The sequence below is a fragment of the Halichondria panicea genome, chromosome 8 (assembly GCF_963675165.1).
Source record: "Halichondria panicea chromosome 8, odHalPani1.1, whole genome shotgun sequence".
In the NCBI taxonomy this organism is placed as follows: Eukaryota; Metazoa; Porifera; class Demospongiae; order Suberitida; family Halichondriidae; genus Halichondria; species Halichondria panicea.
In genome coordinates this window covers 6,853,119-6,876,420 of record NC_087384.1, presented here as the reverse complement: position 1 = coordinate 6,876,420, position 23,302 = coordinate 6,853,119, and the positions used below count along the sequence as shown (strand labels likewise).

General features: G+C 47.1%; 1 protein-coding gene across 1 annotated transcript in view; it reads left to right on the top strand.

Annotated features, from left to right (window-relative positions):
* Positions 1–23,302, top strand: part of LOC135339397 (ryanodine receptor 2-like) — a 29,113-nt gene that overhangs the window by 2,396 nt on the left and 3,415 nt on the right. Inside the window, exons 10-56 of the mRNA XM_064535479.1 lie at positions 124–433; positions 486–790; positions 1,003–1,268; positions 1,561–1,781; positions 2,019–2,152; positions 2,374–2,868; positions 3,221–3,542; positions 3,656–4,003; positions 4,100–4,344; positions 4,781–4,901; positions 5,010–5,106; positions 5,318–6,023; positions 6,345–7,289; positions 7,438–7,631; positions 7,848–7,948; positions 8,004–8,650; positions 8,865–9,008; positions 9,261–9,409; positions 9,676–9,963; positions 10,075–10,682; positions 11,089–11,306; positions 11,384–11,474; positions 11,834–11,977; positions 12,142–12,302; positions 12,603–12,771; positions 16,053–16,289; positions 16,358–16,596; positions 16,981–17,184; positions 17,232–17,426; positions 17,494–17,799; positions 17,966–18,190; positions 18,303–18,603; positions 18,659–19,090; positions 19,155–19,208; positions 19,307–19,450; positions 19,581–19,690; positions 19,835–20,065; positions 20,127–20,172; positions 20,230–20,292; positions 20,347–20,446; positions 20,503–20,718; positions 20,908–21,396; positions 21,781–21,917; positions 22,327–22,406; positions 22,555–22,735; positions 22,860–23,099; positions 23,166–23,263. Coding sequence (XP_064391549.1) covers positions 124–433; positions 486–790; positions 1,003–1,268; positions 1,561–1,781; positions 2,019–2,152; positions 2,374–2,868; positions 3,221–3,542; positions 3,656–4,003; positions 4,100–4,344; positions 4,781–4,901; positions 5,010–5,106; positions 5,318–6,023; positions 6,345–7,289; positions 7,438–7,631; positions 7,848–7,948; positions 8,004–8,650; positions 8,865–9,008; positions 9,261–9,409; positions 9,676–9,963; positions 10,075–10,682; positions 11,089–11,306; positions 11,384–11,474; positions 11,834–11,977; positions 12,142–12,302; positions 12,603–12,771; positions 16,053–16,289; positions 16,358–16,596; positions 16,981–17,184; positions 17,232–17,426; positions 17,494–17,799; positions 17,966–18,190; positions 18,303–18,603; positions 18,659–19,090; positions 19,155–19,208; positions 19,307–19,450; positions 19,581–19,690; positions 19,835–20,065; positions 20,127–20,172; positions 20,230–20,292; positions 20,347–20,446; positions 20,503–20,718; positions 20,908–21,396; positions 21,781–21,917; positions 22,327–22,406; positions 22,555–22,735; positions 22,860–23,099; positions 23,166–23,263 — 11,757 coding nt within the window. The remainder of the gene's footprint in view (positions 1–123; positions 434–485; positions 791–1,002; positions 1,269–1,560; positions 1,782–2,018; positions 2,153–2,373; positions 2,869–3,220; positions 3,543–3,655; positions 4,004–4,099; positions 4,345–4,780; positions 4,902–5,009; positions 5,107–5,317; positions 6,024–6,344; positions 7,290–7,437; positions 7,632–7,847; positions 7,949–8,003; positions 8,651–8,864; positions 9,009–9,260; positions 9,410–9,675; positions 9,964–10,074; positions 10,683–11,088; positions 11,307–11,383; positions 11,475–11,833; positions 11,978–12,141; positions 12,303–12,602; positions 12,772–16,052; positions 16,290–16,357; positions 16,597–16,980; positions 17,185–17,231; positions 17,427–17,493; positions 17,800–17,965; positions 18,191–18,302; positions 18,604–18,658; positions 19,091–19,154; positions 19,209–19,306; positions 19,451–19,580; positions 19,691–19,834; positions 20,066–20,126; positions 20,173–20,229; positions 20,293–20,346; positions 20,447–20,502; positions 20,719–20,907; positions 21,397–21,780; positions 21,918–22,326; positions 22,407–22,554; positions 22,736–22,859; positions 23,100–23,165; positions 23,264–23,302) is intronic.

Below are 23,302 nucleotides of genomic sequence, written 5' to 3'. Positions count from 1 at the left end.
GCTCTCTAAGAGCTACAGAACTAACTTGTTGATATTGGAATTGATTGCTCTAGACTAAAATTAAGTAATGGCCTTACAAAGGAACCGTTTATTTATATTGGTTATATTGACTTCTCTGTGCAGGTTTGGTGGAGGATTCACCAGCTGGGGTCAGCCATTCAGACTTAAGCACTTAGTTACGGGCAAATACCTCGCTGTCAAGACACGCGGCACAGATATGTTTGAGGGCAGCAGTGGTGTGGGCGGTGTAGCTCGGAGCAATAGTTGGGGTGTAAGGCGTGAGGGGGCGGAGAGACTGTCTCGTGAGGGTAGTGGTGTGGGCGTGAAGAAGAGCTCTGGCAAGGGACATTGTAAGCAGCAATGGTCTGTGTGTTTAGTGGACCCCTTGGAGGCAGAGAGGGACCTCACTGCATTCTGCTTCTCCAAGACAACAGTGAGTATGCTAATAATTTAAATTTTTATCATACTAAATTTAACCCTTTCAGTTCCAGCCATCATCGTTACATGGGGTGTGGTCTCGTCCCACTGTTGACAATATGGGTATACCAAAGGTCTGTTTTGGAGACTCGGAGGTCTATTTAACGCACATTAGCACTCGGAGGGTGGTGGGCTGCTCTGTGTCGGAGCGACGACCAGGGTCGGCTAGTAGCGGGTGTCATGGTGCTGCTCTACTGGGGTGTGAGCTGAGCAGGATGTTTGCCTTCACTGTGACGAGGGCCTCGGAGGAAGAGGAGGGTGCTGCCACCATTGTAGAGCGGGCACACGGGCACATGAGACTCTTTATACACAAGTAACAGAAGTTTTTATTAGGACACTGCCTTTGACATAATTATTGTAGTTGATGTAAATTACAGTGACCAGAAAAAATTTGCCCTCCAAAAAATGTGTGGTGATACAATCTTATGATTAAGAGTGGCGCTGTAATTATAATCAAGTTCAACTATACCATACCTGTACCCCCCACACAGAGTGTTCATACTCACGCTTGTACCCCCCACATAGTGTGATAATGAGCAGCTCACGTGTGAAGAGCCCCCACCTGGAGATGGAGCTAGCCGAGGTCCTCACACAGCTACTCTACTATTTCAAGAGCCCCTCTAAAGCAGAGCTATCTCACGAGGACTACCAGAGAGAGGTGGCCGTGTTGAGACAAAGACAGGGACTCTTCAAGAAGCAAGGAGCACTGCAATACACACTGTCAGTCATTGTGGAGATGGCCAAGGCTAGAGCTGACAGCAAAGTCACCAGTCTGTTATACCAGCTCTTGGGTGAGTGGTAGTCCTCCAACAACCATCCAATGTTTGCCCCTCTAGAGCACAATCAATATTGCCTTTGCTGTACATCACAACACTATTATTCTATGTGTATGTATCAGTATTCCCCTAATGAAGCCAGTGTTTGAGACAATCAATGGCCTCACCACACGAACCACTTTCAATGCAACAGCATTATTCTGCATATGCTACGTAATAAAGAGTGAAGCTATTCATTATAAGCTAGCACATTATAAGCTGGCACAATCATGTACCCTGTTAATACTCGTGTGTTATGCTGCTGTAGCTGCCATGATACGTGGTAACCACGACAACTGCCGAGAGTTTGCCACCCAGCGTTGGCTACGAGTGTTCATGGACCAGCTGTCCTGTCCCTCCCAGTCACACCATGTCCTTGATGTGATTCAGTGCCTTATCACTGACTCTCCTGAAGTACTGCATATCATATCTCAGAGGGACATTGGCTGTATCGTCAAGCTGTTGCATAGCAACGGAAGAGATGCTAAGGTGAGGGACAACGTGTGTGGTACTAACTTGCAAGTACATATAACTCGCCAAATCAGCAGAAAATTTGACCCTTTGAGATCTAACTATTGCGTTCTGGCAAGGATCGTGTGTATTTACTAGTACTAGTTTAGGTTTTGTGATTTTATTTGTTGCGAATTTATCAACCCTCGCAAAGTTTGCTTATGTTTGATGCCCGCAAAACATTCTAGTAATACGGTATACATGTACACTGATCAGGTGATGCGACTGCTCTCCTCGCTGTGTGTGTGTCGTGGGGTTGCCATGAGAGACAAGCAGAGACACATCTTCAAGCATCTCCTCGCCTGTAAAGACCTACTGCTGCACACCTCCCTCAAGGATAGGGTTCACAGGTCAGGGTTCATAGGTCATTGACTAGTCATGTGATCTACGTTATAATTATGTATAGCTTTCAATAAGTTATACCTTTAGTATATCTACTAATACTAGTACATGTACGTATTACAAGAATTGTATAAATCTTGTACACTGTATACTTTTCAATGCCCCCCCATACTCATGTGATCCCCACCCCCGTACTACTAGCTCATGTGATCCACCCCACCCCCCACAGTGTCCATCCCACGGTGTATGTGGGCTCCAGGGACAACAGTGCTCTATACAGCAAGTGGTATTACGAGGTGCAGCTAACACAACTATTGCCCGAGGCTACAATCAACGAGTCACATTTCCGAGTAGGTTGGGCACACCCTCACTACTTCCAGCCACACCCCTCCAGTAGTGGGTGTGGCACTACGGAAGGGGGGGTGGGCGATGACGTATTCTCGATTGGATTCGATGGACGTAACTATTGGGTCGGAGGTCACTCGCTAGCCCCGCCCACTACGAGGCGGCTTGTTCGACAATCGTGTTCCATCGCTGATGAAGCCACACAAGATAAGACCACCACCACATCATTTGGCGTCGGCGATGTGATTGGCTGTTGCTTGGACCTAGAGGGGGGCGTGGCATGGTATACAGTGAACGGGACCAGAGTGAGAGGGGAGGTGGTGTTCGGACATGGCACAGACCTCATCACTCCGGCCATTAGCTTCTCTGCTGGCATCAGGTAAGTACATTCTGAGTATTAGAGTTGGCTCTGTAACTAGAGTTCTGATGGTCCAATTTCAACGATTTTATAATTTTCTGAAAGCTTAGAAGTAGCCCATTCAGATGGTATGCTCAATTCTCAAATTTGGAACGGGCCATAATTTCTCATTTTCGGAAAAATACCATGGGCTATATATATAGCCCATGGTATTTTATCAAAAACTGGCCCAAAATAGATTTTTGATTTTAAGATGCCATTTTAACGAGCTCATTGTAAGTTTTCAGAAATCATAAAATTAACGTTATTGGACCAACGGAACTAAAGTTATGGCTGTTCAAATATGCTACCCCTCCCCACACACACAATGTAGTGCTGTGATCTCACTGGGTGGTATCCATGGTCCCCTCTCCTATACCCCGCCCACTACCTACACACCTCTCCTGGATGCCATTGATCCGACAATGGACGTACGACTAATCCCCTTCCGGTGTCTGGGTGTGTCCAACGATCTAATCGTGAGGGGGCCTATGATATTGGCTGATTACGAGGCATTTGTGCCGGCCCCCATCGTTACTTCAGGGGTCTCGTTACCAGACCCCCTATTGAGGTGTGGTCTCAAGGACAGGCTGGCGGAAAATATACATGAGGTCTGGGCTAAGAATAAGATAGAGGCTGGCTACACTTATGCCGAGGTGAGCTGTTGCCAGTCGTATCTGTGTGACATATTATATTACATGCATACATTGTTGTGTGTGTATATATATATATATATATATATATAACCTCTCTGTTACCTTGACAACAGACCCGTAGCGACCAGCTCAAACACAACCCTAGTCTAAAGGCGTTCAATGACCTCACTGAAAGAGACAGACAGTACGATTATGACATGGGCCTAGCAACGCTCTCCACACTCATCGCCCTTGGTTACCAGATCAGCACTCTAGATGACTCAGATAAGGAACTACCATATATGGTATTGCCCCCGGACAAGTATCAAATGTCTAATGGTTACATACCTCGACCTTTGAACCTTGCCGATGTGAGTGTGCCCAAGTGCTTGAGTGGACTGGTGGAAAAGTTGGCGGAGAATGCTCACAACGTGTGGGCGGTGGGGAAGATCAGTGAGGGGTGGACCTTCGGAGCTGCCACTGTGAGTAGTGTGTGTGAGTAGTGGGAGATGTGTGTGCGTGGGCGGGAAATAACATGAGTTTGTAGACTAATTTCATACTTTTTCCCCTTGAAATAGGACAAAAACTGCAAAAAAAACAGTCTCCTCGTGCCTTACTCTAAACTGGACCAAGTCTCTCGGAAATCTAACGAGGATACAGCTTTAGAGTCCATTCGTACCATCATGGCCCTGGGCTGTATCATAGCCCCGCCCACTGACAACACCTCAGACATTCGCCAGCTGACAAGAGAGTTCTCAGACTCCCACGCCCGAACAAGGACCTTCAGAGGACAGACTTGCTACACCCTCCGATCAGGGAAATGGTGATCAATCAACCAATCAGACCTCTCTATTATTTTGCACTGCATGCATTCATACTAATCATACTATATCCAGCGTTAAATGAAGCATCTTTGAACGGCCATAACTTTAGTTCCATTTGTCCAATAATGTATGATTTTCTGAAAGCTTACAATGAACTCGTTAAGATGTGTCTTGAAATGTTTTGTGTCTGTTTTTGACAAATTACCTTGGTATTTTTCCAAAAATGGAAAATTATAGCCGGTTCCAGAATTGAGCATACCATCTGAAACAGCTCCTTCTAAGCTTTATAAAATCAAAAAATTTTTGAATTTGGATCACCAGAACTCTCTTGTTACAGAGCCAACTCTAGTGCCCATCTCTAATAAGCCATATAGCCACTTCATTGGGGGCGGCGATAAAATCAAACTCTCAAAATTGCGTTTATATTGGCTGCAGGTATTATGAGGTGAAGCTGTTGACAGGAGGCATGATGAGGGTGGGCTGGGCCACACCCACTTTCAGTGCCGAGAGAGCTCTGGGCGTGGACAAACACTCGTATGGCTTCGATGGATTCCTGGTAAAAACTGTTTTTAGTACAAAATTTTGTTTCTGCCACTGATTGTGCCATAACCGCAATTTTATGACATTGATAAATTAACTGTTTGACCACCCCCTGTCTGTGCAGGGCTGTAAATGGCATAATGGCTCCGTTAGCTTCGGACAACGCTGGAAGGCAGGTGACGTGATTGGCTGTCTGCTGGACATTGATCAGAAGACTATGTGTGAGTGTATACGTAGTCTGGTACTAACCACCTCCTAGGCCACACCTCCTAGGCCACATACAGAGGCAGATTGAAAATACAATAATTATAGTCACCACTTCGAAAATTCTTGGTACATTCACTGTACATGTAGATTCAAAGTTGAATACAGCTTGTACTGTACAAGCCTTGTGCAGTCATGCATTACTATCCCTCCCCCTCTCTCCCTCAGCCTTTACACTGAATGGTGAGTTCCTTCAAGATGTCCACTCTGAGTCCACCATTGGCTTCACCAACGTGACCTCTACTGGTGGCTTCATCCCCGCCATTACTCTGTCAGCCGGGGAGAAAGCACAGTTCAACTTTGGTCGATCCCAGGACGCCATGCACCATGACTACACGGCTGCTGGGTTCCAACCTGTGTGTGCTCCTACTGCCCTACCCTATAATCTTCCTCTCTGGTATTCCTCCCACGGAGGATACGAGGTTATTGACCACACCCACCCCACCCTCACCTCCGAGAGTAGAGCCATCTCAAACACTGAAGCAGCTCATTCGATCATTTCCGTACAGCAAACTGACTGGGACTTTTCAACGCCACCGAAGCAAGAGTGTCTGCGCTTGTGTGTGGGTGTGGCTTTCTCACAGACCACACCCATTGGTGAGGGTGAGTGTGAGAGGGTGTGTTACTCTGCCGTGGTACCAGCGGGACAGGATCCAGATCACGTGTTTGTCGGATGGACCACCACCGAGTTTCGGTACATTGAGTCACAGTTTAAGATTGATTCAGATACACAGTCAGCTGATATGCATTACGGGCAACGGATTGATCTGATTGGACGCTCGGATGTGTCCCACTATTCTACAGCGTTCATGGTGTCTCTGTCGGAGCTACTCGATAGCCAGGAGCCCTTACAAGTGCTACCATATCCTGTCACGTGAGTCATGACATCATGTTGTGTATTACGCCCAGCGTTAAATAAATAGAGCATCTTTGAACGGCCAAAACTTTAGTTCTGTTGGTCCAATAACGTTAATTTTATGATTTTCTGAAAGCTTAGAGAGGGGCATTTTCAGATGTAACACAGTGATTACATAACCATGATACCCCCACAGTGATTACATAACCATGATACCCCCACAGTGATTACATAACCACATTACCCCCCACAGTGATTACATAACCATGTTACCCCCACAGTGATTACATAACCATGTTACCCCCCACAGTGATTATATAACCATGTTACCCCCCACAGTGTTGTGTGTGTCCTGGACTTTGCGTCTACCAAGCTACAGTTCTCAGTGTCATGCCCTCAGGGCTCTGACCTACACACTAATGAAAAGGTCATCCTCGTCCCACACTCTACCAAACTATTCCCTACAATCGTAACCACACCCACTACAAGTCATGTGATTGATTTTGACTTTAACCGTCGGCTAGACTCCGCCCCCCTCTCCTGGCATCTGTTCTCTCCATTCCTACAAGCAGCTGGCCTCGACACTGACTCTACTACACTGCCGATATGTCCTCCAAGGTTCAAAGTTCAATCGTACATGGCATCTCGTTGGGTACGTCAGATGGTGTACAAGTCTCGCTACTCAGTGGGTGTGGCCTCATCATCCGGTAAACTCCGTCTATCATCCGACAGCGAGCGTTCGTTTTCTGTAATCCTCCGTCTACCACAAGAAGAAGAAACGATAGACATTTTGGAGATTTCAGAGTATCACTCTCTCATGGACTTCCACATACAGACGTTGGAAACGTACTGCGCTGTGTGTTCTCATTCCAATCTCCAGCTGGCAGAGAAAATATCGAAGAGTCTCGAGTCCACGTCCATGCTTGGATATATGAGTGTTGCGGAAGAATCTATGAAGTATAATCTGATGTTTGCTTATCTTAAGTTGTTCTTTGCTCTGCATTTGAAGCACGAAGTTCAGACGAGGCTGGCTATGAGAGGGGAATTTGTTATTCCCCTATCCGAGTGCACGCAGTCTGTTCCACTATTTCCTGTCGGGTCACCACAGAACAGGAAGCAAGTGTTTGCATTGAGCCACGCCCCCCTGCCTGGGATTGGAGTGGGTGTGGCTAACCAGCTCTGTCATAATGTGTCATCATCTTTCTCTCGACTGACGTACGGAAAAGAGGAGGGGCTGAATGGGCGGGGCCTCAATCTGGAGGACCTCAAAAACCATGTCTTCCAGTAAGTATAATTATAGCTAGACAAGTTGCTTTATTGTACAGTACATGTGCATAGTTAACTGACCGCTCATGTATATATTTACGTAGGTTTTACTACACAAAATGTACTCCCCCCCCCCACACACACACACACACACCCACACACACAGTAATCTTGAGTTGCTGCTCTCCACGCGGTCCTATCGTGTAAAGCTCCTCCCAGCATCACTATCAGAGATCTTCGTTCCTCTCATTAATGCTCTGGACTACCTCCTCGTGATTGGTGGGATTGAGGGAGACGGGGATGTAGAGAGGATGTTGGAACTACTCGACCCTCGTCTCTTCTCATCATCAAGCAAACACGGTGAGGGGGGATAGCATTGGAGGAATGGTTTGATAGTTCTAGAGTTAGCTCTGTAACTAGAGTTTTTGTGGTCTAAATTAAACGATTTTCTGAAAGCTTAGAAGTAGCCCATTCAGATGGTATGTTCAATTCTCAAATTTTGAACAGGCTATAATTTCCCATTTTTAGCCCATTTTTAGCTCATAATTATGGTATGCTATGCTCTGTACCCTCCAGTGGATGTGATAAGACAAGGCCTGCTGTCTGATGACGTGGCTTGTGAGGAACCAATCAAATCAGCTCTCTGTGACCTACTACACCACCTCTGTGATTGTCAGGTGACATCACATGTCTATCACATGACACAATAATAATAACCACACCCCTTTACAGGTCCAGCACAGGGTGGAGTCAGTTGTCACGTTCTCCCACGGTTTTGTCGACCAGCTGCAAGAAGAACAAAAGACGCGACACTGCAAATACTTCCGTAGCAAGCCACGAGAGTTTCGTTGTCCTCCTGAGATGCAACTGCACTCCATGCTCTCACGTAAACCACCCCCTGGTCTCACCAGACTACACAGTACGTTGACCGCTTTTCATCGGCAGCTACAGAATCACTGTGGGGGATTACAGGTCAAAGGTCAATCACATGAGTCACTGTCAGCGTCTCAAAAACTGGCACAAGTTGTCGAATTAATTAATTCACCGGACGAGCCTGATGGTAGTCATGACGATAGAGGCAATAAAGGTAGTCATGTGACGTCTCTACGTGAGCTCATCACCATAACGATGGTCAAGTGGGCCGAGTCGGAGATACAGGACTCTGATCTGATTGGTCAGATTTTCTCACTACTACACCGACAATTTGACGAAATGGGTGAAGTGTCCGCAGCACTTAAGAAGACGTACGTTATAGACCTTGATGGGGAGAGGGTTCGGGAGGACCTCGGGGACTTCATTCATGCTCTGGGATCTCTGAGGCTACTACTAGGAGTGGGCATGGGCAAGTCAGAGGAGGGGCTAATGAAGGAGTCTCTCAGGTGTGTTCAGCCTGGGACGCCATTTTGTTGCGTACTGCACATGCTCAGTAGATACTTAGGCTAGCTTACAGTACGTATTGTTGTATGATGTACTATTAGTGGACTAGCATGTGATAATTACATCATGCTAATACTAGTTATTGTAGTCCAATATGCGTGTACTTTATATTACGAGTTAACCACTAGTTGTTCTTTATTCCCTCCCCTCTTTCAGTGCTATCCAGTCCAGTCAGCTGTTCTACTGCCACCCTCACCTGTTACGCCAGCTGGGAGTACACACGACCGTCCTGGGGCTCATCAGGAGTCACCTCGGTATCAGCGGGGGACCTGACAAGAACCCTCGTGGTCCAGCACACAGGTACACGTAACTATGCCCTCAGGCTGTATATACAATGTAGTAGTATTGTATGTTGACATAATTATTTGTAAGGCCATAACTTTTGTCTAGAGAAACCAATTTCAAAGCTGAAGTACATTCTGTAGCTTCTAGAGAACTCTAGCACATGACATGTTTAGATACAACATTTTGGAACTAATGAAATTAATTTTAATGAAGCGATGATTGCTATCAGCTTCAGTAGCCGGTGTATTCATGATGCCACCCCCCCAGGCGGCACTTCCGGACCCCCCGCGATGCCCCACCCCCTGTGGAGGATTGCTGTAGGTTCTTGTGCACGTTTGCTCGTATCAGTCAAGAGAACCAGAGGGTACTGTTTGGTCACCTTGGTTACCTCCTGCAACACATGGAGAAATACCCAGGTAAAGTAACATGGTGGTTGTCTTTAGAATGTGAGGGTCCACTGTATACTGTACATAGCGGATATAAACTTTCGCGGAAAGACTGTTAGAATGATTTTGCGGATTCAATTTTCACGGAATAGCAGCCTTTGCAGCATGCATGCATGCGATATTAAATTCGTGGGCATGCTTAATCAGTGAAAACCATTTATACCCTCAAAATATACCCGCTATACGATAATAAATGTGTACTGAATGCTGTATTAGAATATCTACTGTCTTCTCAGATCTTATGCTGAGCTCTGGATGCACCCCTCTCGATGTTGCCACGGCGACCATCCGTGACAACCAAGAGCTCGCATTGGCTCTCGAGGAATCACAACTTGAGAATGTAGTTACGCTACTCGTTGCCATAACAACCAGTGATCGCTCTGGCTCCCAGGAGCTCCCATACTCCACCCCTGGTAGCGGGTTAGGAATAGTGCACTCGGCTTCTTTCTCCGTCAACTACGAGTGGAACCCTCGCGTGGGTGGCAAGTGTCTCGAGTTCCTGCAGTGTGCAGTGTGGGTCGACAGTGAGTGGGCGTGTGTGTGTGTGTTGTCTGGGTTGACAGTGAGTGGGTGGTGTGTGTGGTATGTACTGTGGAGATTCATTCATTCGTTTATCCTTTATTACCTCCCTTCAGACGAGCAGATCCAAGAGAATGCCTACTCAGTGGTGCGACTCCTCATACGTCACTCAGAGTGTATGGGTCCCGCTCTCGCTGGAGATGCCCTGGGCTTATACACAGTCTACAAGGAAGCCATAGACAATCTGGAGCCAGAGACGTCAGGTTTTGCTGATGTCAGCATCAATGATCGCAGAGATAGCTTCTCCTCCAGTACATCTTCTTTGTTCAGTCGACAATCAACCATTTTCAACGGGAATTCTCTCTCAACAAAAGCTGTACTCTGCTACTACACAAATCTGATTCGTCTCCTGGCATCATGTGCTCCTCACATGACCACACACCACACCCCCTCCTCTGGATATGCCCACAACAAGCGGAAGGAGGGCGGTGATCTACGTACCCAAAACATCTTACGAAACTTGGTCAAAATTGACGACATTGTCGATATTCTGTCACTACCCTACTCGTCTGAGACGCAGCCTGGAGTTAGCCCCGCCCACAAGACGGCGGTTGTATGGTTTCTGGACCGAGTATATGTCATCAAGGACCCCGAGGTGTTGTTAGGTCTGCTCTCTAAAGCGTTCCTCCCTGACATTAAGTTGGCACTCAGAGCAGCCACCACGGTGAGTGCAGTATTTTACTTACAGCCCCCCCCCCCTCCGTTTAATCAATGATTCGGAGACTCTTTCAACTGCCATAACTTGAATTCTGTGGATCCAATGTCAAAAATGTTATAATTTTCTGAAAGCTTAGAAAGAGACCTTTCAAATGATGTTATCAAACTTCATATTTGAGAGATAAAAATGTTTGCCAATTTAGCGATACCATGGATTATAGCCCATGGTCCAAGGTCGAAAAATGACGAATTATGGCCCCGACAAAATTGTGGATTAAAACACATCATTTGAAAGGTATCTTTCTAAGCTTTCAGAAAATCATAAAATTTTTGACATTGGATCAAACTGTACTCAAGTTATGGCTGTTGAAAAGTTTATGTAATAATAAATTATTATTGTCCTTCTCGTCCAGGGTGAGAGAAATCCCCAGTTCAGTCAGTCTCTGAATCGTTACATCTCTTCCTCCGTACTCCCGCTGCTCAGTGGGTGTGCTACTCTATTTAGAGCCCTCCTGACCCACCTACATGTTCTCAACGGGTTCCTCGAGTGTTGTATACAACTGTACACGTCCGTCCAGCTGTCGCCAGGGCAACTAGACAACATAGCAACATTCCTAATCGCATTCAGCAGGTACGTGAACTTGTTGTACATGTACTTAATGCGTAATTCTGAGTCTGAGGCAGTACTTATCTCATTGTACCCCCCAGGGAGCTCCACCCACGAGCGCTGCAAGGCTATATTCCCAAGATCATCCCTAATCTCAGCTCCATCAACATCACTAGCACTGTGCACTGTAAGGTGAGTATGGGGGGGGTGGCTATGAGGGGGTGGGGTCATTGTGAGTATGGGGGGGTGGCCATGAGGGGGTGGGGTCATTGTGAGTATGGGGGGGTGGGGTCATTGTGATTATGGGGGGTGGTTAGGACGGTGGCTATGACTTGAATTTATTAATGTTCCAATTTCAGTGTTGAAAAAGTTACAGCATGTATTGCAATGGTACAATGATGTACATGTACTGTTGTAGAGTACGCATGAACTTGTAGGTCTAGGTCTATTCATGCTTCGCTTTTTTATCAGGTCAACATTTGTCTATATCCCTGCTCTGGTTCATTGTCTATATCCCTGCTCCATGGTTCATTGCACGCTCACTTGTACAGTTTTTCACGGCCCACTACACGTGGTACGCCCGCTATTATCAGAGTGGAGCACTCAACAAGAGCTACCTGGGTCACGCTGATCAGGACGAGAAGACGGCAGCTGCTCTAGTGGTACACCGCCTCATGGACACTCTCTCTGGCAAGGTGTGTGGGGTGGTGTGGGCGTGTGTGGTGTGTGAGGGGGGTTGGAACAAGAGGGTGGAGTGAGACTGGTCAGTGGTGGTTGGTATAACTTGATCGTAGGCCTATATATAGACATTGACGTTGTTGAAAATATATACATTATTTATTTCCCTACCCCCCTTTAGTTGCCAGACGACCCGTCCCTCCTCCGCACAGCTGTGGGTTGTCTCAAGGCCACCACTTGTGCCCTCTCACCCAACACACTCGTACCGCTGACTCAGCAACTACTCACTGTCTACCCCTCCTCTGGACACACCTATGAGCCACGCCCCCTAGATACCACCAGGTACATATGGCTTCCACGATAACAAATTCATACTCTCTTTACAAAATTGATTGTTTGTTTTTCAGAAGGCTATATATGCCCATGGTTTTTTTTATCAAAATAGGCTGTTTTTTTCCTATCTCAAAACTTTAATCTGAGCATGTCATGTGATAGGCCTTGTCAAGAGCTACAGAATGCATCTCTTAGTTTTGATATTGATCGCTTTTTAGTGAAGTTATGACCTCCCGAAAGTAGCTTACTTAATTAAAGAAGTTTGTAATCATACATTCAGCTATCGTACACGTTACCCCCTCCCCTCAGTATCACCATGACAACAACCCACCGGCAGTTGGCTGGCTCTTATGCTAGCTACCTGCACGACTGCTGGGTGTACGAGAGAGAGTGTGAGGGGTGGAGCTGTGGGGAGGAAGTGGATCATATCCGCCTCAAGCACAACCACCTCAGGCCATTCAATACACTCAGCAATGAGGTATGTACTATTGTTGATTCATGGTACAACCTTTTTTCCTCACTTAGAAGTATAATCTTAAAAGCAAGAAGCTGAAATGCTACTCTAATTGATTTGCAGTGTGTGTACAGAGCCTATAGTGTGGTCCCACTGTGTACACTGTAGCTAGTGTACAGAGCCTATAGTGTGGTCCCACTGTGTACACTGTAGCTAGTGTACAGAGCCTATAGTGTGGCCCCACTGTGTACACTGTAGCTAGTGGCAAAGCCTATAGTGTGGTCCCACTGTGTACACTGTAGCTAGTGTACAGAGCCTATAGTGTGGTCCCACTGTGCACTGTAGCTAGTGTACAGAGCCCATAGTGTGGTCCCACTGTGTACACTGTAGCTAGTGGCAAAGCCTATAGTGTGGTCCCACTGTGTACACTGTAGCTAGTGGCAAAGCCTATAGTGTGGTCCCACTGTGTACACTGTAGCTAGTGTACAGAGCCTATAGTGTGGTCCCACTGTGTGCACTGTAGCTAGTGGCAAAGCCTATAGTGTGGTCCCACTGTGTACACTGTAGCTAGTGGCAAAGCCTATAGTGTGGTCCCACTGTGTACACTGTAGCTAGTGTACAGAGCCTATAGTGTGGTCCCACTGTGCACTGTAGCTAGTGTACAGAGCCCATAGTGTGGTCCCACTGTTTACACTGTAGCTAGTGGCAAAGCCTATAGTGTGGTCCCACTGTGTGCACTGTAGCTAGTGTACAGAGCCTATAGTGTGGTCCCACTGTGTGCACTGTAGCTAGTGTACAGAGCCTATAGTGTGGTCCCACTGTGTGCACTGTAGCTAGTGTACAGAGCCTATAGTGTGGTCCCACTGTGTGCACTGTAGCTATAGTGTACAGAGCCTATAGTGTGGTCCCACTGTGTGCACTGTAGCTAGTGTACAGAGCCTATAGTGTGGTCCCACTGTGTACACTGTAGCTAGTGTACAGAGCCTATAGTGTGGTCCCACTGTGTACACTGTAGCTAGTGTACAGAGCCTATAGTGTGGTCCCACTGTGTGCACTGTAGCTAGTGTACAGAGCCTATAGTGTGGTCCCACTGTGTGCACTGTAGCTAGTGTACAGAGCCTATAGTGTGGTCCCACTGTGTACACTGTAGCTAGTGTACAGAGCCTATAGTGTGGTCCCACTGTGTACACTGTAGCTAGTGTACAGAGCCTATAGTGTGGTCCCACTGTGTGCACTGTAGCTAGTGTACAGAGCCTATAGTGTGGTCCCACTGTGTGCACTGTAGCTAGTGTACAGAGCCTATAGTGTGGTCCCACTGTGTGCACTGTAGCTAGTGTACAGAGCCTATAGTGTGGTCCCACTGTGTACACTGTAGCTAGTGTACAGAGCCTATAGTGTGGTCCCACTGTGTGCACTGTAGCTAGTGTACAGAGCCTATAGTGTGGTCCCACTGTGTGCACTGTAGCTAGTGTACAGTGCCTATAGTGTGGTCCCACTGTGTACACTGTAGCTAGTGTACAGAGCCTATAGTGTGGTCCCACTGTGTACACTGTAGCTAGTGTACAGAGCCTATAGTGTGGTCCCACTGTGTGCACTGTAGCTAGTGTACAGTGCCTATAGTGTGGTCCCACTGTGTACACTGTAGCTAGTGTACAGAGCCTATAGTGTGGTCCCACTGTGTACACTGTAGCTAGTGTACAGAGCCTATAGTGTGGTCCCACTGTGTGCACTGTAGCTAGTGTACAGTGCCTATAGTGTGGTCCCACTGTGTACACTGTAGCTAGTGTACAGAGCCTATAGTGTGGTCCCACTGTGTGCACTGTAGCTAGTGTACAGAGCCTATAGTGTGGTCCCACTGTGTGCACTGTAGCTAGTGTACAGTGCCTATAGTGTGGTCCCACTGTGTACACTGTAGCTAGTGTACAGAGCCTATAGTGTGGTCCCACTGTGTGCACTGTAGCTATAGTGTACAGAGCCTATAGTGTGGTCCCACTGTGTACACTGTAGCTAGTGTACAGAGCCTATAGTGTGGTCCCACTGTGTACACTGTAGCTAGTGTACAGAGCCTATAGTGTGGTCCCCACTGTGTGCACTGTAGCTAGTGTACAGAGCCTATAGTGTGGTCCCACTGTGTACACTGTAGCTAGTGTACAGAGCCTATAGTGTGGTCCCACTGTGTACATTGTAGCTAGTGTACAGAGCCTATAGTGTGGTCCCACTGTGTACACTGTAGCTAGTGTACAGAGCCTATAGTGTGGTCCCACTGTGTGCACTGTAGCTAGTGTACAGAGCCTATAGTGTGGTCCCACTGTGTACACTGTAGCTAGTGTACAGAGCCTATAGTGTGGTCCCACTGTGTGCACTGTAGCTAGTGTACAGAGCCTATAGTGTGGTCCCACTGTGTGCACTGTAGCTAGTGTACAGAGCCTATAGTGTGGTCCCACTGTGTGCACTGTAGCTAGTGTACAGAGCCTATAGTGTGGTCCCACTGTGTACACTGTAGCTAGTGTACAGAGCCTATAGTGTGGTCCCACTGTGTACACTGTAGCTAGTGTACAGAGCCTATAGTGTGGTCCCACTGTGTGCACTGTAGCTAGTGTACAGAGCCCATAGTGTGGTCCCACTGTGTACACTGTAGCTAGTGTACAGAGCCCATAGTGTGGTCCCACTGTGTGCACTGTAGCTAGTGTACAGAGCCCATAGTGTGGTCCCACTGTGTGCACTGTAGCTAGTGTACAGAGCCCATAGTGTGGTCCCACTGTGTACACTGTAGCTAGTGTACAGAGCCCATAGTGTGGTCCCACTGTGTACACTGTAGCTAGTGTACAGAGCCTATAGTGTGGTCCCACTGTGTACACTGTAGCTAGTGTACAGAGCCCATAGTGTGGTCCCACTGTGTACACTGTAGCTAGTGTACAGAGCCCATAGTGTGGTCCCACTGTGTACACTGTAGACTAGTGTACAGAGCCTATAGTGTGGTCCCACTGTGTACACTGTAGCTAGTGTACAGAGCCTATAGTGTGGTCCCACTGTGTACACTGTAGCTAGTGTACAGAGCCTATAGTGTGGTCCCACTGTGTGCACTGTAGGTAGTGTACAGAGCCCATAGTGTGGTCCCACTGTGTACACTGTAGCTAGTGTACAGAGCCTATAGTGTGGTCCCACTGTGTAGCTAGTGTACAGAGCCTATAGTGTGGTCCCACTGTGTACACTGTAGCTAGTGGGTTGTTTGTAGTCCTTCTTTAATTACTTATCTATAATTACCTGCAGTGAACTATTTGTTATTTAACCCCTTTGTCTCTCAGGTGAGGATGAAGGTGACTGGTGGTGTGGAGGCAGTGATGAAGGGGTTAATCCTCAAGGGTTACTCGCTCACCAAACAGTTCACGCTTGACCCACACACAATTCCCTACAAGACAAAGAAGATGTGCATCCGTCGGCCCAAGAAATCAATAGTGGGTGTGGTCAATAAGTGGGTGGAGTCACCGTACGAACCAGATGTATGGGACCTCACTCGCGTAGACCTGAGGATCGACCAACGGGTGAGGAAATTTTAATTTCAATTTAATTTCGATAATTTGATTAACTTCTTTAACCCTTTGTTTCCTAGGTTGTTGCTGAGTCACTGGCCGAAGATATTCACGATCGCTGGGCACTTGACTTACAGCAGACCACCCCCTCCGAGTGCCACGCCCACCCCTCGTTTCTCCCATACGTCCTGCTGGATGAGAGTAGGAAGGAGAAGCTGAGATCCTATGTCATGGACCTGCTCAAGTTCCTAAGAGCCTCGGGCTACGAGTCTAACCGAACCTATCGTAACAACAGCACGTCCTCGTCCACCAAGACCAGGTAAGGGAGGTTGTAGTACAGTGAAGCCTGTCCCCCCTGGGTAGACTAACAGTGGCTGTATTATAGAGGGTGGCCTGGTTCAAACACACGCTATGGAGGCTTTGGGGCCCATTAACCTGGCTGTATTATAGAGGGTGGCCTGGTTCAAACACATGCTATGGAGGCTTTGGGGCCCATTAACCTGGCTGTATTATAGAGGGTGGCCTGGTTCAAACACATGCTATGGAGGCTTTGGGGCCCATTAACCTGGCTGTATTATAGAGGGTGGCCTGCTTATAGGGACCCCACATAGGCAGGCTTACTGTACCGTCATGTATCTAGCATCTTTATCACGTAATTATTACTTAATTACACACAAGTCATGTGATAATGTACTGTCCTCAGTTGTGCACAAGACAAGTTCGGAGCGCAACTATTTGACAAGTTTCTCTCCCTCCTGTCGAGCTCCGCCCACTCGTTCCACACTCAAGTGCTATTCCCGACACTCACGGCTTTCCTCTCACACCACGCATCCTATTTCATGCCCACCGTCGGAGGTCACAGAGGTCACAGCTTTGCCTCAAAAACAGAGAAACTTAAAATCCTGAAGTAAGCCAGATAAAATAAAATAAAATTTTTTTTATGTTTTCTCTTAGAATGTATTGCCGTGTGATGGAGTACACACGTCAACACTTGCCCACCCTCCTCTGTCCAATAACCACACCCCCTAATATACTCGAGAGGACCCCCCCGGAAGGGGGTGTGGCCGTCAGTGACTCGGACACTAACTGGATGACTGTCAACTGTATACTAGCTCTCGTTAACAGTCTTGTCAAATCTCTGGACTTAACGTACGTTCCGATATAATAAATTATCCGCTATATATAACTAGTTACATAGTGACTCCACCCCCCATAGAGGCGTACTGGACGGAGGGGAGGGGCTTGAGATAGAGTGTCCAGAAATTGTGGATTTCTTTCGACAGGCTGTCAGTGGAATGCATCTAACAACCAAGAATCTCGCTAGACCTGATAAAATAGACGCTCAATTCCATTTTTATTGCCTCCACTTGCTAATTCCGGCACTCGGCTCGCTCTTCGGACACATTGGTCACCATGGCAACGGAGGGTTGCTCATCACGGGCCCAGTGCAAACACACTGTCGTTACATATTTCAGAACCTTGTGGAAATGGCCGTCAGCACTGGACCAGTTTATGTGGGCAGGTATGGTCATGTAACTAGCCCGTGTGTATTATCCCCCCTCCTTATTTCTGCTGACTCAGCTTTCAAAGTCCACTTAAAGTGGTATATATAATAAAGCATCTTTGAACGGCCATAACTTTAGTTTCGTTGGTTAGTTTTAACTCCCCTCCATTTTGTTCTAACTCAGCTCTCCGCTCATCACAATCGGTCGGTGCATGGGTTCATTTGCTCTCGCGTACCCTGACCCCTTCCTGGAGAACGGGACCTTCGGGTTCTCACTCAACTCACTATTGGAGCAGCTACATCGAGCCACAGTCGAGGGTGCTACCAGCGGCAACGTACTGTTTGTTGTGGACATCATTAATCCAGTCCTCACCAACTATCTGTGTAGATGGTGGGACACTTCACACAGGTGAGGTTTAGTGGGTGTGGTTAGTGGGTGTAGTTTGGGAAGGTGGGCTTATACAAAATTACTAGTACTGCGCACTTGCTATGATTGCGTGTGTATTTTTTTTCTCACCTAGTGAGGCTACTGTGAACAGTGTTACCATAGCAACAGTGGACGAGGTGGTGGGTGCAATCCTCTTAATGCTGGCTAGCCACTTTGGACTAGGGAGGGTATCGTGGTTTCCACGGTTACTGGACGGAGCTCTTCTATTGGCCGGCAAGTGTTCGCTGGAGCTGCTCTCGTGTCAGCTGGTTGACGTGGTAACAGAGCTCCGAGAGACATCCATTGGTCTCTGGGGGGAGGAGCAATATACGAGTGCATCGTGGAGTCAGGGGGCGGAAGAGGGCGTGGTCGACCACACCCACTCAATTACTCAGGTAAAACTGTTTACATTTTTTTTATTTTTTTTATTTTTTTATTTCTCTTATACAGAACTACAAAGTGTTCACACGTGACTTGGCAACCATTCTCTCGTTCCTAGCCGTGTATCTCCACACCCACTCATTTGCCCTCCGCTCCCACACCTCCACACCTCACACACTCCACCCCCTCTCACACGACACACGCGAAGCACTCAAAAGTGTGTTTGTATCTCTTGCAGACATCTTTCACTGTTGGTCATCCTCGCAAATGTTCAAACGAGAATTTCAGACTTCGACCTTTACGCTGACCGAACAATCGAGACAATTTCACCTGTGCCGACAGTTTGTACAACCCGTGGGCGGGAAGGCACACTTATCACAAAGCAAGAAGCCACCTAACCTCCTCCTGGCGTGTTTGGAGCTGTTGCTGCCCCTTAATGACCAGGAGCTCTCCCCTGACGACCGTCTCATAGTGGGTGTGATCAAGAATAAATTGGGAAAGGTACGGTTGTGTAGTTATATACTGGCATAGTATTGTAACCAACGGCAACCCCTCACGTACGCAGAAGAAGGTTGTTGCTGAAGATCTCAAGGAGGAGATAATACAAGAGCTGGAAGCAGTGAGTCATGTCCGTGTGGGGAGTCTAGTGTCGTTACTGTTACCCCCTGACTGTGCGGTGGGTCTAGTGCCATGTCGTTACTGTTATACCCCCTGCAGAGAGCTACTAAGAGTCAGCCCCTGGCTAGACAACTCGTTAAGAGGTTCTCTCAGAAGCTGTTGCTAATATCTCCAGAGTCAAGTGTTGAGGAGAGGGCTCTCAATATCCTGAGTATTGCTAAAGTCCGCCATAAGCTAGAGCAGGTGTGTGTGAGTGGGTGTGTATGTGTGTGTATGTGTGGGTGTATGAGTGTGTGTGTGTGTGTGTGTGTGTGTGTGTGTGTGTGTGTGTGTGTGTGTGTGTGGGTGTGTGTGTTACATCACCTCCTTGTAGGTGGAGAGGGGACACCTGGCTCAGAGCAGGTGGAGGCAGCTCTTCTCCCAGAGGAAGAGGAAGGCCATTGTCAAGTGTTTCCTTGCTGTGCCTTACTTCAAAGTCAACAAGTAAGAGCTCTGAACGCTGCATGTACAGCCGTTTAAAAATAGTTTATTTATCGCTGGGTATGTTTGTATTTGGAAAGTTCGTTACTTACGTTGTATCCATCCCCCACTCCCTTCACACACCACACACACCACCCACCCACACAGACACAGAGCCATCAACATGTTCCTAGGTCAGTACTGCTCCTCTTGGCTAACCACCTCCGAACATGGCAGCCACTTACGTCTCACAGAGGAACTACTAGACAAACAGGACTACATCGCACTACAGAGATCACATGACACATCACAAGACGAGGGGGCGTGGACGGACAACCGTGTCGATCCATTTTCTCAGCTCTTTACAATGTTCAAACGTGCAGCATCAGCAAATGAGGGGTGGGTGTGGTTTGCCAATAATTATATCTTTTTATCATTTTTCCTCCTTTGCTATTTATAGTGTAATGACATCACTGTACACTGCGTACGCAGAGCTACTGAGTAAGGTAAGTATTTGTAGGTGTGTGTGTGTGTGAGGGTGTGTGATATGTGACCCCCTGCAGAGTGTAACAGGTCATGAGGAAGAGGAGCTAGACGGTGACGACAACGCCACTAAAGCATACGAGGTAAGTCACAAAGATATCACGTGACTGGTCATGTGATGATTCTATCCGCTACAGTTATACTCGCAACAGAAGGCGGAGCTAGTACACAAACAAGAGCAGTTAGCGGAGAGAGGGGCACAATCAATGGTTTTGGTCGTCCTCACAGCCTCACACGGTGAGAGGGGTGTGGTATGGGAGGGGCCTTATATTTATATATATCACATGACACAGGAGAGGCCACCTCATTGGTCCACTCCACACTCAAGCTGGGAATAGCGCTCCTCAAGGAAGGCAACAAAAGAGTGCAAGAGGAGATGCTAGCGGAGCTACGAGGGATGGACGTTGGTTTCCTGTCTAGTATAGCGTCACTAATATCAACATGTGGAGTGCTTAATTGGAACGCTTATCAGCGATTCAACAAGTCCGAAGCTGCCTCCCCCACAAGTTGTGAGTGTACTGTACCCTCCCTGTATTATTAATAAACGTATCTTTTACTCCCGCCCCCTCACCCTGTATTCTATGAGAGGCCTTCTAATTAGCTGTGTAGTATTCAATATTTCACTGTGATCTTACATGTACATGTATATAAGTACAATGTGTGTTCCCCTGGCCCCTCCCCTAACCACACCCCTACAGGTGTGAGCAAAGTCCTCCCTCGTTCCTCATTCACCGTATCTCTGTTCCGGTTCCTACAACTTCTCTGCGAGGGACACAACCTCTCATTCCAAAACTACCTCCGAACACAAGCCGGCAACACCACTACTATCAACATTGTCATCTGCACCGTTGACTACCTGCTCCGCCTACAAGAGTCCATCTCGGACTTTTACTGGCACTATTCAGACTATCCCATAATCGATCTGCAGGGTCGCGAGAATTTTCTAAAAGCGTTTAAAGTAGCGAAACAAGTTGTACGCACGCTAACAGAGTATGTGCAAGGTCCTTGTATCAGGAACCAAGAGGCTCTGGCACGCAGTCGTCTGTGGGATGCAGTATCCGGGTTCTTGCATATATTCTCTGTACTGCAACGTAAGCTGTACCGGGAGACTAGTCAGGTGGAACTGTTGAGGGAGTTGCTCGGACTACAGGAGGAGGTGTTCATTCTCATGCTCTCGCTGCTCGAAGGTAGGTCACATGACATTACCTGGGTCACATGACATTACCTGTTGTACATACATAGCTAATTAAGAAGTAATTTCGTTGGTGCAAATTTTCGGACCCAATTATACATTTCGCATTCTAAATATTCGTACAGCTCAGGATAGTGACGTAGAATCTATTGCGGTAGAATAATTTCGCAGTTTTAATTTTCGGATGATGCTTTACAATACAAACATTTCTACCATACGAAAATTGCCCGCTATAATTATGCAGTTACTTCGTTATAGAACAGATATATACGTAGCACATGGACATTCCTTGTTGTGTAGCTAATCCATGACCAATTCCTGTGTCATGTGATTGTCATGTGATTGTCATGTGATTGTCATGTGATTGTCATGTGTACAGGTTGTAACATGTCCAGTAACATCGGACGACTGATGTTAGACACCCTCCTAGAGTCAGAGGCACACATTCAAGACATCGCTCAGTTCTTCCTCATCTTTGTCAAACTCAAGGATGCCACCACCTCCAAGGCTTTCCGGGTAAATGGGTGTGGTATGGGTTGTGATAGTTCGCTATAGTACACTATATATCCCTATTAGAATTTCGGAGCTATTAACATATTTAAATCCATAACTTGTGTTAGCATTATCTTTGAACGGCCATAACTTTACTTCCGTTGATCCAGAACCGTTAATTTTTGATAGCTTACAGTGAGCTCGTTAAAATAGTGCTTTAAAATCAAATATTTATTTTGGGCCTGTTTTTTCCGAAAATGAGAAATTATGGCCCGTTCTAATTGAGCATACCATCTGAACGGGTGTCTTCTAAGCTATCAGAAAACCATAAAATTGGACCACCAGAACTTAGTTACGGAGCCGACTCTAGTACTAGCACGATGCAAGATTAATTATTACTACTTTTGTTAACCTTTGACCCCCCCTCGTGCAGGAGTACGATCTTAACCAGGATGGGTTCATTTCGTATCGAGAGTTTGAGCGCGCCATGGAGGCTCAGCAGAGATACAACAAGTGAGTCACTATGTAACCTCGCTGTTTCCATGGCAATATTTGGTATACATAGAGGTAGCATTCTCCGAGCCTAAATTACGGACAGTCAGAGTGAATTAACCCTCTCTTTCCCACTGTTAACATAATATTGGTTGCCATGTCTACACAGGGAGGAGATAGTGTACCTGATGGAATGTGCTGACCTCAACAAAGATGGCCTGTTAGATTACCTCGAGTTTACCGAACGGTTCCACCAACCAGCTAAGAGCATTGGATTCCATCTCTGTGTCCTGGTCGTCCACCTGGGGGACCTGCTCCCCTCGGACTCTCGTCTCACCGCATTCAAACAGGTGGGTGGGGCCTCGCATTCTCAAACATGTGATAAACCTTGCTTTCAGCTACTCAAAATGTTAAAATCAAACTTAAGTTACGTACGATCGTTCAAACCCTCCACACACACACACACACGCACAGCTTAGCCAACTGAAACAGCTGATGATGCACTTTGAGAGGAACATGGGCTGCATCGAGATACTCGGGAAGAGTAGACGTGTCGAGAGAGTCTACTTCGAAGTGGCAGACTCTCGGAGGAAACAATGGAAAGAGACACAGATCCAAGAGTCGCGAGTGGCCTTCTTACACACGCTGGAAATGAGCAGTCAAAAGAATAAACTGAAAGGGTTCGTTTCTTTCTGTGAGGACACCATCTTCGAGGTATGTGTGGATTGTGTGCATGGCTGTCATGTGATTGTCATGTGGTACACACGTACGTATATACAGATGGACCAGGCTGATAAGATCAGTGGCTCTGAACAGCAGGCTCTGGAGAGTCGGGCGTCTGCTCATCGCAGAACTCATAATATCATGACCCAGTCTAGGTGAGGGAATTGCTGTGTGGGGGGGTTAGTGGTGAGGGG